Here is a 13,676-nt window from a genome sequence, read left to right as displayed (position 1 = left end):
CATATTGTAAAACACGACTCCCTGGTGTTCATTCCACCTGCAAGAGAACTGCGTCCATTCTCTGGAAATTCTCCTAAACCTTCCACAGAGGTGGATTACAAAGTGTGGCGGCTTAGAGCTAAGCAAGTAATAAATGACTCCAGCCTGTCAGAGGCACAGCAGCGACGTATGCTTCTTGATAGCCTTCATACCCCTGCTTTAAATGTGGCTTTCTCTATTGGAGCCCAAGCCCCACCAAGTGACTATCTCCATGAACTAGACAAGGCTTATGGTAACGTTACAGGAGGTGAGGAGCTGTATATTCAGTTCTTAGAGACCCATCAGGACAGTGGGGAGAAAGCATCCGACTACCTGCGTCGACTCCAAACTCTGTTACAGGAAGTAGTTGAAAATAAAGGTGTGGCTAAACAAAATGGTGATTCTCAACTTTTAAAGCAGTTCCTAAGAGGCTGCTGGGAAGACAGTATGATAACCACATTGCACCTAAAAGAACAACTCAATGACCCCTCCCAGAGCACGCCCACTTTCTCAGAGTTGCTGTTCAAAACAAGAAATTATGAGAAAGAAAGTCAGCTAAAGGAAATGAGGAAAAAGCGACATACTGCTGGGAGCACAACCAAAGTTCATACTAAGACACACCTAACTACTGATGAGTCTGAGCCCCCTAGCAACAAAGTCCTAGCGGTGTGCGATGCTGACACTAGGGAGCAGCTTGAGGAGAGAATCAGACTGTTAGAGGCTGAGCTAAAGCAAAGTGTCACTACTCAAAATGCCAATCCCCCCAGATATGATAGAGCAGGACGAAAGTTCTCACCGAAAGCAAAAGGCAGCAACACAGCTCCACCACTCCAAGCCGTGCCCACAGAGAATCTCATTAAAGCAGGCAGGTTTTGTTACAATTGTGGAGAGGAGTCACATATGATGCCGCAATGCACAAACCAAACTAATGCTGTGCTTGTGCAGAAGAAACTTTGTGAGAGACACCAAACTAGACAAACCCAACGTCCACTAAGCTACCAACAGACAAGCCCCCAGCCAAATCTGTCTTTAAACAGTTAAGGGCTCCTGCTGTGGGACAAGCAGGAGCTCAGTGTCAAACTAGTTCCCCTGTTTTGAGCCAGTGCATGCATGAACCCCCAAATGCATCAGCAACTATTCAGATTCCAGCAGGACTTGTTGGAGAGCCTTGTGATAGTGAAGCATGGTTAGATGGAGTCCAATGCAATTGCATAATTGACACAGGGTCTCAAGTAACAATCATATCCCAGTCATTTTATTCCCGTTACCTTTCCCACCGACAGTTATTCTCTATTAAAGATGCCCTAAACATTGAAGGTGCAGCGGGACAAAAGGTTCCATATTTGGGCTATGTTGAAGTGGATGTGCAGTTCCCTAAAGATAAATGTGGCACAAACCAATGTTTTCACATCCTAGCTTTAGTAAGCCCAGATCAGTCATACAATGACAAGCATTCTTTGCTTGTAGGTACTAATGTCCTGCGTCCAATGATCCAAGACTGCATTAAGCAAGGCGGAACTAAGTTCCCAGAAACCCTTCCTATCCAGGCCAGCTGGCTAATGGCTTATGCAGAGTGTGACAACCGGACTGACTCCCAAACAAAAGACGCCAAAGTTCTGCGTGTAAGGCTCAGCAGCAAAGTACCCATACGCTTGAAGCGTGGCGAGCTTTGTACTTTAAAGGGCATCTGTCACAATAAACCTGGTGAAGGTGAGTTCCAAGCTCTTGTGGGTGGTACGGAGGAAATACCCACGCCAGGAGGCCTGATCGTCTATGACCAGATAGTGGATGTAAAGCCTCAATCCCACAATAAATTTAAGCTTGCTGTCAAAAATATTTCTCAGCGTGACATCACCTTATACCCAAAAACAGTCATTGCTGAGTGCTCTCCCATTGACTGGGCAGTGCCCGTTTCACACTCTGACCAGAACAAACAGTCAGATGTTGCCCTTCCACAGACACATGCTCTGTCGGTGTCACAAAATGAAAAGATCAATTCAGCAGCTGAAATCTTCTATCCTGATTTCAGCGACAGCCCCATAGCACCAGAACTAAGGGAGCACATACAGGCTAGAATAAACAAAGAAGTGCCAGATGCGTTTTCTAGACATGATCTAGATGTTGGTAACATTGCAGGAGTCACTCATCGCATAGAGCTTGACCCTCATGTACCATTCAAAGAGCGAACTCGACGTGTCTCACCTGCCGACTTCAATGACTTAAAAAGGCATCTCCAAGACCTTTTGGCCATAGGCATCATAGAGGAATCACATAGCCCCTACGCCTCTCCAATTGTTCTTGTCCGGAAAAAGAACGGAGATCTGCGAATGGTGGTGGATTACCGCAGACTGAACAACTTGACTAAAAAAGATGCCTACCCATTACCCCGTATAGAGGAGACATTCTCCCTGCTGTCAGGCTCAAAATGGTTCACTGTACTTGATCTAAAGAGTGGGTACTATCAGATGGAGGTTGAACCCTCTGATCGGCCAAAGACAGCATTCACAACACCCTTTGGAACATGGCAATTTCGGAGAATGCCCCAAGGCCTGACCAACTCTCCAGCAACCTTCCAGCGAACCATGGAGAAGGTGATGCAAGGTATCAACCTCCAAGAGGTTGTTGCTTTCCTCGACGATCTCATAATATTCTCTAGCTCTTTGGAGGAACATGAGGAGAGATTAATGAAGGTTCTCAAACGCGTCTCTGATTTTGGCCTCAAACTGTCCCCTTCCAAATGCAAATTCTTCCAGACCTCTGTGAAATACCTAGGGCATGTGATATCTGCTGAGGGAATCCAACCCGATCCTGACAAAGTTGCTGCTGTAAAAGAATGGCCCCGGCCTCAAACAGCCAAAGAGCTTCGGTCATTTTTAGGTTTCACAGGGTATTACCGAAGATTTGTGAGAGAGTATGCCAGGGTTGTTAGGCCACTAAATGATTTGTTGAAAGGAGATCTAGCGCCCAGGCACAAAGGCCCTAACTCCTGGCCAAGAAAACAGTCACATCCACTTGGTGCATTATGGACCGCTGATTGCCAAGCAGCATTTGAGCTCATTATTGAGAAATTAACATCTGTCCCTGTGCTTGCGTTTTCCAACTGGCAGCTCCCATATGTGCTCCACACTGACGCCAGTATGACCGGTTTAGGTGCAGCCCTGTATCAGGTCCAAGATGGCCAAACCCGAGTGGTAGCATACGCCAGTCGTGGTCTCTCTAAAAGTGAGAAAAACTACCCCGTGCATAAGTTAGAATTTCTCGCCCTTAAATGGGCGGTCAGTGAAAAGTTTCATGACTATTTGTACGGGGCTAACTTCAAAGTGCTAACGGATAATAATCCTCTGACATACGTGTTGACAAGTGCAAAGTTAGATGCCGCGAGCCACAGATGGCTTGCTTCTCTATCATTGTTCAACTTTGACATCCATTACAAATCTGGTGTGCTGAATATCGATGCTGATGGGCTCTCGAGGAGGCCTCATGAACCATCCGAAGACGATGATGAGTCTCGAGAGATGGACCAGAGAATCTCCGGTATGCTAGATCGCGCTAGCCTCTCACTTGAGGAGTTCCAGGTTTTGGATGGGGAGACAGTGAGCACTCTTTGTATGCGCCACGGTGTCAATGTTCATGCAGTTTCACAAGACAATCAGGATCCGGATAGTGTCATACCTGCAGTGGAAACTCTCTTGTGTCATGAAAGTGCGGTCCCTGATGATCTGGAAGATCCAGTCCCTGGGCCAGGACAATCAGCTCTGCCAGAAATGTCTATGGAGGACTGGCATCAGTTGCAGAGGGAAGACGCAGCATTGGCACAAGTTATTTGTATACTGGAAGAGCAGCCTGACACTGAGGTATTTGATAAAACGTCTGTGGAGCCAGAGGTTGCTCAACTCTTACGTGAGAGATCAAAACTACTCTTGAAGGATGGAGTGTTATGCCGCAAGGTTCTCAACCAAAGAGGTGAAGCGTTTCATCAACTTGTCATACCCAGTAGTCACAGAGAACGAGCCTTCCAAGGTATTCATGATGAGACAGGCCACATGGGTATCGAAAGAACTTTGGAACTAGCTAGAGCAAGGTTCTACTGGCCGAAGATGGCGAAATACATTGAGACAAAGTGCAAAAGCTGTGAAAGATGTGTCAGACGAAAATCTAAGGTGCAAAAGGCATCCAAACTAGTTAACATCAAAGTCAGTGGTCCCCTTGAGTTAGTCTGTATGGATTTTCTGACAATTGAACCTGACTCAAGAGACACTAGAAACATACTGGTCATAACTGATCACTTTACAAAATATGCACAGGCATATACGACTAGAGACCAGACAGCCAAGACTGTTGCCACAGTGTTATGGGAAAACTTCATTTGTCACTATGGTTTTCCACGCAGGCTGCATAGTGATCAAGGAGCCTGTTTTGAGTCAGAAGTTGTAGCAGAACTTTGTAAGCATGCTGGAATCGCCAAGTCTCGCACAACACCCTACCACCCGAGAGGGAATCCGGTAGAACGATTCAACAGGACTCTGCTCGACCTCTTGGGAACGCTGGAGGACAAAAAGAAGGAGGAATGGAGGAAATATGTCAAGCCCCTTGTACATGCATATAATTGTACACGGAACGATGTGACTGGCGAAGCCCCTTTTCTACTCATGTTTGGCAGAGAGCCGCGTCTCCCCATTGACCTCTGTTTTGGCATCAGCCCTCAGGGTCACAACCCCAAAACGCACACACAATATGTGCGAGACCTAAAGAAAAGACTCAGACACGCATATGAGCTAGCGTCAAGAAATGCTGAAAAACGGCAGTTGTTGAACAAAAGGCGCTGGGATGCTAAGGTGACCGCCTTGCCTTTAGAGGTAGGGGATCGAGTCCTTGTGAGGAATCTGAGTCTCAGAAAGAAGCACAAAATCTCTGACAAATGGGAATCCACTGTTTACGTTGTTGCCAAACAGCCGGATGAGAGTATCCCTGTGTATGTTGTCAGGCCCGATAATGGTGAGGGCAGAGAGCGGGTTTTGCATCGAGATATGCTTCTTCCCTGTGGGTTCTTACCTGCAACCTTAGAAGCGGATCCTGTGAGTACTGTTGTGCAGGCAATCCCGACTCAAGTTCCTGAGGTGACTGATGAGGGAGATATTGAGGATGATCTGTCTTCAATGGAAGTGGATCAAGACTTGGAAACTCAGAACACGAGCCTTGAAACCCCTGAACAGAGTACCTCTCAGTCTCAAAATCCCCTAAATCCTGATGCCCCTGAATTCATGTCAGATCAGCATGATTTGTCAGACACTGAGACTGTAATTAGTCCAGGCCCGTCCCAGGCTAGGCCTCAGAGAACAAGGGTACCACCAGCTTATCTTAGTGACTACCAAGTTGGTCGCAAAGCCCATTGTAAACATCACACCTTAAGTCCCCCTACACAGCAGACACTGTTTTATGGTTTCTTATTGTCCTTGCAGCAGCAAATTGCAGGGTTAGTTCAGTCTCTAGCCGTAGGTAGTGACGGGGACGTCACATTTTAAGTGGGGGAGGATGTAACCCAGATATATTTTCAGTCAGCTAATGCTTTTCTGTATTATCACTGTTTTTGGTGTGTGTCTCTTTAAGGGTTACGACCACTTTATGTTGCGGCAGCTTTACGACTGCTGTTTTACGGTGTGTGTTATTGTTACCTTGGAGACGAAGTTTCGCGGGTAGATTTTTTTTTTTCAATGCCTGCAAGCAACGTGTGGTCAAGCTGTGATTCTCCTGCTGTTTAATTTTGGAGTTTAACTTGTTAAAAGTATTTTTAAGTGAAATATTTACCGTACAAAGTACTCGGTTTTCTTTGGATAATATCCGGAAGTCCGTCGGCAACGTTTATCCACAAGAAGACCGTTTGCAAGGAACTCCGCCGAGTGAATGAACATTGACGAGACGCTGCCGCTGTTTCCTGAGTGCTTTCCTGTGGCTCGTGAGCTCGTGAGGAGCCGTCATCATCTTCTGAATATCCTGAGGATTGCAGGCAAAACTACTAAACCACCACACACATATAGAGCTCTATAATATTATTGCTGGCCAGCACTTTACTTTATTTTGTTATTTTTTTTTGTTGCTAAAGACAATATAAGACACTTCAAGATTTGTTCTATGTTCTATAAGAAGACCGTTCGGTATCCGTTTTGTTTTCATGGACTGAGAAAGAGACATTTAATTAAAGAGGACGAGTAACATTCCTTCAGGTATTTTTGTACTGAATAACAGGGTGTTGTTCAGACATTTAAGTATTTGGTTAACTGCCTAAAAAGGGGAAATATATATTTTTCTATTTTTTTTCTTATTCTAATTGAGGGTTACCAAAAAAAAATATAATCACATTTACATGTGATTTAAGGTTTACTGTTTTATGTTGTTCCTGACCTACATTGTGATCAAGTAAGATGCATTTCAGTTCAGCAAATGTTAAATAAAACTGGATCGATAGTAAACTGCTATCACAACCCGAGTAAATTCTGTTTATTGGTTACAGACGAAAATTGGCGCCCGAACAGGGACTGAAGTGTGTCTACTTGATCTTAAATATAAAAACTCTTTAAAGTATAATCATCTGAAAATTGTAAGGTTGGGTTAATTGAGAAAACAAAATGGAGTTTTGTGACATGTATGGTTTTGACCCAGAGCGCACAGTTATGCTTAAGGGTGTCCCAGTTAAGGTTAAACTGGAAGATGTAAAAAGGGTTTTTGCATTACTAGATGATGTTGTTGGAGTGCATCACATTGACAGCCTTCCCAATACCATTCTGTGTCAGTTTAGCGAGTCTTTAACTCCAATGCTTCTAGACCGCGAGCATCCAGCTGATGACTCATATTGGGAGGTTATGCAGATAGATGAATACTGTCCACCTAAGTCAGTCAGTGAGCCACCCACAGATGATGTAGTGCCTCTTGCTCGTGCTATTAATGACATGACAGTCAATTTCAGAGAGCAGGTAAATGAGTTAGCTCTAACATACAACATGAGCCCCATTACTTTGAATCAAGTAGCAGTGAATCATATTTCTGGAAAAGGGGATAGTGACAAGGGCCCAGTAACTTCTACCCCAGCATCTGCTCTTGAAGCCCCGGCATTTAAAGCACAGTCTACCCCTAATCCAAGACCGGTTGTCTTCAGTGCTGATAGCTATTCATCCAGTCCAAGACAGGCCCCTAATGACACTCTGCTTGTTGACCCCCTCTCTGCAGATGTTCAGAGAGTAATCGTGGAACATATTGTAAAACACGACTCCCTGGTGTTCATTCCACCTGCAAGAGAACTGCGTCCATTCTCTGGAAATTCTCCTAAACCTTCCACAGAGGTGGATTACAAAGTGTGGCGGCTTAGAGCTAAGCAAGTAATAAATGACTCCAGCCTGTCAGAGGCACAGCAGCGACGTATGCTTCTTGATAGCCTTCATACCCCTGCTTTAAATGTGGCTTTCTCTATTGGAGCCCAAGCCCCACCAAGTGACTATCTCCATGAACTAGACAAGGCTTATGGTAACGTTACAGGAGGTGAGGAGCTGTATATTCAGTTCTTAGAGACCCATCAGGACAGTGGGGAGAAAGCATCCGACTACCTGCGTCGACTCCAAACTCTGCTACAGGAAGTAGTTGAAAATAAAGGTGTGGCTAAACAAAATGGTGATTCTCAACTTTTAAAGCAGTTCCTAAGAGGCTGCTGGGAAGACAGTATGATAACCACATTGCACCTAAAAGAACAACTCAATGACCCCTCCCAGAGCACGCCCACTTTCTCAGAGTTGCTGTTCAAAATAAGAAATTATGAGAAAGAAAGTCAGCTAAAGGAAATGAGGAAAAAGCGACATACTGCTGGGAGCACAACCAAAGTTCATACTAAGACACACCTAACTACTGATGAGTCTGAGCCCCCTAGCAACAAAGTCCTAGCGGTGTGCGATGCTGACACTAGGGAGCAGCTTGAGGAGAGAATCAGACTGTTAGAGGCTGAGCTAAAGCAAAGTGTCACTACTCAAAATGCCAATCCCCCCAGATATGATAGAGCAGGACGAAAGTTCTCACCGAAAGCAAAAGGCAGCAACACAGCTCCACCACTCCAAGCCGTGCCCACAGAGAATCTCATTAAAGCAGGCAGGTTTTGTTACAATTGTGGAGAGGAGTCACATATGATGCCGCAATGCACAAATCAAACTAATGCTGTGCTTGTGCAGAAGAAACTTTGTGAGAGACACCAAACTAGACAAACCCAACGTCCACTAAGCTACCAACAGACAAGCCCCCAGCCAAATCTGTCTTTAAACAGTTAAGGGCTCCTGCTGTGGGACAAGCAGGAGCTCAGTGTCAAACTAGTTCCCCTGTTTTGAGCCAGTGCATGCATGAACCCCCAAATGCATCAGCAACTATTCAGATTCCAGCAGGACTTGTTGGAGAGCCTTGTGATAGTGAAGCATGGTTAGATGGAGTCCAATGCAATTGCATAATTGACACAGGGTCTCAAGTAACAATCATATCCCAGTCATTTTATTCCCGTTACCTTTCCCACCGACAGTTATTCTCTATTAAAGATGCCCTAAACATTGAAGGTGCAGCGGGACAAAAGGTTCCATATTTGGGCTATGTTGAAGTGGATGTGCAGTTCCCTAAAGATAAATGTGGCACAAACCAATGTTTTCACATCCTAGCTTTAGTAAGCCCAGATCAGTCATACAATGACAAGCATTCTTTGCTTGTAGGTACTAATGTCCTGCGTCCAATGATCCAAGACTGCATTAAGCAAGGCGGAACTAAGTTCCCAGAAACCCTTCCTATCCAGGCCAGCTGGCTAATGGCTTATGCAGAGTGTGACAACCGGACTGACTCCCAAACAAAAGACGCCAAAGTTCTGCGTGTAAGGCTCAGCAGCAAAGTACCCATACGCTTGAAGCGTGGCGAGCTTTGTACTTTAAAGGGCATCTGTCACAATAAACCTGGTGAAGGTGAGTTCCAAGCTCTTGTGGGTGGTACGGAGAAATACCCACGCCAGGAGGCCTGATCGTCTATGACCAGATAGTGGATGTAAAGCCTCAATCCCACAATAAATTTAAGCTTGCTGTCAAAAATATTTCTCAGCGTGACATCACCTTATACCCAAAAACAGTCATTGCTGAGTGCTCTCCCATTGACTGGGCAGTGCCCGTTTCACACTTTGACCAGAACAAACAGTCAGATGTTGCCCTTCCACAGACACATGCTCTGTCGGTGTCACAAAATGAAAAGATCAATTCAGCAGCTGAAATCTTCTATCCTGATTTCAGCGACAGCCCCATAGCACCAGAACTAAGGAGCACATACAGGCTAGAATAAACAAAGAAGTGCCAGATGCGTTTTCTAGACATGATCTAGATGTTGGTAACATTGCAGGAGTCACTCATCGCATAGAGCTTGACCCTCATGTACCATTCAAAGAGCGAACTCGACGTGTCTCACCTGCCGACTTCAATGACTTAAAAGGCATCTCCAAGACCTTTTGGCCATAGGCATCATAGAGGAATCACATAGCCCCTACGCCTCTCCAATTGTTCTTGTCCGGAAAAAGAACGGAGATCTGCGAATGGTGGTGGATTACCGCAGACTGAACAACTTGACTAAAAAAAGATGCCTACCCATTACCCCGTATAGAGGAGACATTCTCCCTGCTGTCAGGCTCAAAATGGTTCACTGTACTTGATCTAAAGAGTGGGTACTATCAGATGGAGGTTGAACCCTCTGATCGGCCAAAGACAGCATTCACAACACCCTTTGGAACATGGCAATTTCGGAGAATGCCCCAAGGCCTGACCAACTCTCCAGCAACCTTCCAGCGAACCATGGAGAAGGTGATGCAAGGTATCAACCTCCAAGAGGTTGTTGCTTTCCTCGACGATCTCATAATATTCTCTAGCTCTTTGGAGGAACATGAGGAGAGATTAATGAAGGTTCTCAAACGCGTCTCTGATTTTGGCCTCAAACTGTCCCCTTCCAAATGCAAATTCTTCCAGACCTCTGTGAAATACCTAGGGCATGTGATATCTGCTGAGGGAATCCAACCCATCCTGACAAAGTTGCTGCTGTAAAAGAATGGCCCCGGCCTCAAACAGCCAAAGAGCTTCGGTCATTTTTAGGTTTCACAGGGTATTACCGAAGATTTGTGAGAGAGTATGCCAGGGTTGTTAGGCCACTAAATGATTTGTTGAAAGGAGATCTAGCGCCCCAGTCACATCCACTTGGTGCATTATGGACCGCTGATTGCCAAGCAGCATTTGAGCTCATTATTGAGAAATTAACATCTGTCCCTGTGCTTGCGTTTTCCAACTGGCAGCTCCCATATGTGCTCCACACTGACGCCAGTATGACCGGTTTAGGTGCAGCCCTGTATCAGGTCCAAGATGGCCAAACCCGAGTGGTAGCATACGCCAGTCGTGGTCTCTCTAAAAGTGAGAAAAACTACCCCGTGCATAAGTTAGAATTTCTCGCCCTTAAATGGGCGGTCAGTGAAAAGTTTCATGACTATTTGTACGGGGCTAACTTCAAAGTGCTAACGGATAATAATCCTCTGACATACGTGTTGACAAGTGCAAAGTTAGATGCCGCGAGCCACAGATGGCTTGCTTCTCTATCATTGTTCAACTTTGACATCCATTACAAATCTGGTGTGCTGAATATCGATGCTGATGGGCTCTCGAGGAGGCCTCATGAACCATCCGAAGACGATGATGAGTCTCGAGAGATGGACCAGAGAATCTCCGGTATGCTAGATCGCTAGCCTCTCACTTGAGGAGTTCCAGGTTTTGGATGGGGAGACAGTGAGCACTCTTTGTATGCGCCACGGTGTCAATGTTCATGCAGTTTCACAAGACAATCAGGATCCGGATAGTGTCATACCTGCAGTGGAAACTCTCTTGTGTCATGAAAGTGCGGTCCCTGATGATCTGGAAGATCCAGTCCCTGGGCCAGGACAATCAGCTCTGCCAGAAATGTCTATGGAGGACTGGCATCAGTTGCAGAGGGAAGACGCAGCATTGGCACAAGTTATTTGTATACTGGAAGAGCAGCCTGACACTGAGGTATTTGATAAAACGTCTGTGGAGCCAGAGGTTGCTCAACTCTTACGTGAGAGATCAAAACTACTCTTGAAGGATGGAGTGTTATGCCGCAAGGTTCTCAACCAAAGAGGTGAAGCGTTTCATCAACTTGTCATACCCAGTAGTCACAGAGAACGAGCCTTCCAAGGTATTCATGATGAGACAGGCCACATGGGTATCGAAAGAACTTTGGAACTAGCTAGAGCAAGGTTCTACTGGCCGAAGATGGCGAAATACATTGAGACAAAGTGCAAAAGCTGTGAAAGATGTGTCAGACGAAAATCTAAGGTGCAAAAGGCATCCAAACTAGTTAACATCAAAGTCAGTGGTCCCCTTGAGTTAGTCTGTATGGATTTTCTGACAATTGAACCTGACTCAAGAGACACTAGAAACATACTGGTCATAACTGATCACTTTACAAAATATGCACAGGCATATACGACTAGAGACCAGACAGCCAAGACTGTTGCCACAGTGTTATGGGAAAACTTCATTTGTCACTATGGTTTTCCACGCAGGCTGCATAGTGATCAAGGAGCCTGTTTTGAGTCAGAAGTTGTAGCAGAACTTTGTAAGCATGCTGGAATCGCCAAGTCTCGCACAACACCCTACCACCCGAGAGGGAATCCGGTAGAACGATTCAACAGGACTCTGCTCGACCTCTTGGGAACGCTGGAGGACAAAAAGAAGGAGGAATGGAGGAAATATGTCAAGCCCCTTGTACATGCATATAATTGTACACGGAACGATGTGACTGGCGAAGCCCTTTTCTACTCATGTTTGGCAGAGAGCCGCGTCTCCCCATTGACCTCTGTTTTGGCATCAGCCCTCAGGGTCACAACCCCAAAACGCACACACAATATGTGCGAGACCTAAAGAAAAGACTCAGACACGCATATGAGCTAGCGTCAAGAAATGCTGAAAAACGGCAGTTGTTGAACAAAAGGCGCTGGGATGCTAAGGTGACCGCCTTGCCTTTAGAGGTAGGGGATCGAGTCCTTGTGAGGAATCTGAGTCTCAGAAAGAAGCACAAAATCTCTGACAAATGGGAATCCACTGTTTACGTTGTTGCCAAACAGCCGGATGAGAGTATCCCTGTGTATGTTGTCAGGCCCGATAATGGTGAGGGCAGAGAGCGGGTTTTGCATCGAGATATGCTTCTTCCCTGTGGGTTCTTACCTGCAACCTTAGAAGCGGATCCTGTGAGTACTGTTGTGCAGGCAATCCCGACTCAAGTTCCTGAGGTGACTGATGAGGGAGATATTGAGGATGATCTGTCTTCAATGGAAGTGGATCAAGACTTGGAAACTCAGAACACGAGCCTTGAAACCCCTGAACAGAGTACCTCTCAGTCTCAAAATCCCCTAAATCCTGATGCCCCTGAATTCATGTCAGATCAGCATGATTTGTCAGACACTGAGACTGTAATTAGTCCAGGCCCGTCCCAGGCTAGGCCTCAGAGAACAAGGGTACCACCAGCTTATCTTAGTGACTACCAAGTTGGTCGCAAAGCCCATTGTAAACATCACACCTTAAGTCCCCCTACACAGCAGATTGCAGGGTTAGTTCAGTCTCTAGTAGTAGGTAGGACGGGGACGTCACATTTTAAGTGGGGGAGGATGTAACCCAGATATTTTTCAGTCAGCTAATGCTTTTCTGTATTATCACAGTTTTTGGTGTGTGTCTCTTTAAGGGATGGAATACCACTTTATGTTGCGGCAGCTTTACGACTGCTGTTTTACGGTGTGTAAGTTATTGTTACCTTGGAGACGAAGTTTCGCCATGGGTAGATTTTTTTTTTTTCTTTTCAATGCCTGTACAAGCAACGGTCAAGCTGTGATTCTCCTGCTGTTTAATTTTGGAGTTTAACTTGTTAAAAGTATTTTTAAGTGAAATATTTACAGTACAAAGTACTCGGTTTTCTTTGGATAATATCCGAAGTCCGTCGGCAACGTTTATCCACAAGAAGACTGCTTGCAAGTGAACTCCGCTGAGGAATGAACACTGACGAGACGCTGCTGCCATTTCCTGAGTGCTTCTAGTGGCTCGTGAGCCTGTGAGGAGCCGTCGTCATCTTCTGAATATCCTGAGGATTGCAGGCAAAACTACTAAACCACCACACACATATAGAGCTCTATAATATTATTGCTGGCCAGCACTTTACTTTATTTTGTTATTTTTTTTGTTGCTAAAGACAATATAAGGACACTTCAAGATTTGTTCTATGTTCTATAAGAAGACCGTTCGGTATCCATTTTGTTTACATGGACTGAGAAAGAGACATTTAATTAAAGAGGACGAGTAACATTCCTTCAGGTATTTTTGTACTGAATAACAGGGTGTTGTTCAGACATTTAAGTATTTGGTTAACTGCCTAAAAAGGGGAAATATATATTTTTCTATTTTTTTCTTATTCTAATTGAGGTTTACCAAAAAATATAATCACATTTCCATGTGATTTAAGGTTTACTGTTTTATGTTGTTCCTGACCTACATTGTGATCAAGTAAGATGCATTTCAGTTCAGCAAATGTTAAATAAAACTGGATCGATAGTAAACTGC

At 45.1% G+C, this 13,676-nt stretch overlaps 1 protein-coding gene across 1 annotated transcript; it reads left to right on the top strand.

Moving 5' to 3' along the window:
• Positions 1-593: 593 nt before the first annotated feature.
• On the top strand, positions 594-10,795 carry LOC129114351 (uncharacterized). The gene is given in 5 exon segments (XM_054626636.1): positions 594-5,528; positions 8,828-8,990; positions 9,531-9,640; positions 9,642-10,074; positions 10,077-10,795. Coding segments are annotated over 5 exon segments (5,829 nt in total). The 5' UTR covers positions 594-1,124.
• Positions 10,796-13,676: the final 2,881 nt, after the last annotated feature.

This window comes from Anoplopoma fimbria, unplaced genomic scaffold, assembly GCF_027596085.1.
Source record: "Anoplopoma fimbria isolate UVic2021 breed Golden Eagle Sablefish unplaced genomic scaffold, Afim_UVic_2022 Un_contig_10148_pilon_pilon, whole genome shotgun sequence".
Classification (NCBI taxonomy): domain Eukaryota; kingdom Metazoa; phylum Chordata; class Actinopteri; order Perciformes; family Anoplopomatidae; genus Anoplopoma; species Anoplopoma fimbria.
Note: the sequence above shows the minus strand (reverse complement) of the source record. Positions and strands in the feature narration are given on the sequence as shown.